Here is a 378-nt window from a genome sequence, read left to right as displayed (position 1 = left end):
CCCCCGCCTCTGGGCTCGACGTCACCGTCCTCTGCCCAGCTGAGTTTCTATTTCCTCGGCTTCTTTCCCCTGCGTCCCGCTCCCCGGCGCAGGCAGGATGGCATCGCCCACCTCGCAGAAGCTGGAGTGCTCCATCTGCCTGGAGCTCTTCAGGGTGCCCGTGACTTTGCCCTGCGGGCACAGCTTCTGCAAGCGCTGCATCAGCGACCACTGGCAGGTGCCCGCCGGGGCGGAGAGGGGCTACACGTGCCCCGAGTGCCGCAGGGCCTTCGAGCAGCCCCCGGAGCTGGAGAAGAACGTCACCCTGTGCAACGTGGTGGAGCTGGTGCGGGACGGCGAGGCGCGGGCCGCGGGCACGGAGTGGCGCGAGGTGGCCCA

General features: G+C 69.6%; 1 protein-coding gene across 1 annotated transcript; it reads left to right on the top strand.

The window, feature by feature from the left end:
* Positions 1–97: 97 nt before the first annotated feature.
* On the top strand, positions 98–370 carry LOC103772780 (tripartite motif-containing protein 65-like; the record flags this gene model as incomplete). The annotated part of the gene is made up of 1 exon (XM_008940127.1): positions 98–370. A coding segment is annotated over exon 1 (273 nt), but the record flags the coding sequence as incomplete, so codon positions are not given.
* Positions 371–378: the final 8 nt, after the last annotated feature.

Source organism: Merops nubicus, unplaced genomic scaffold (genome assembly GCF_000691845.1).
Source record: "Merops nubicus isolate BGI_N331 unplaced genomic scaffold, ASM69184v1 scaffold1260, whole genome shotgun sequence".
In the NCBI taxonomy this organism is placed as follows: domain Eukaryota; kingdom Metazoa; phylum Chordata; class Aves; order Coraciiformes; family Meropidae; genus Merops; species Merops nubicus.
This window is presented reverse-complemented; position numbering and strand designations above follow the sequence as displayed.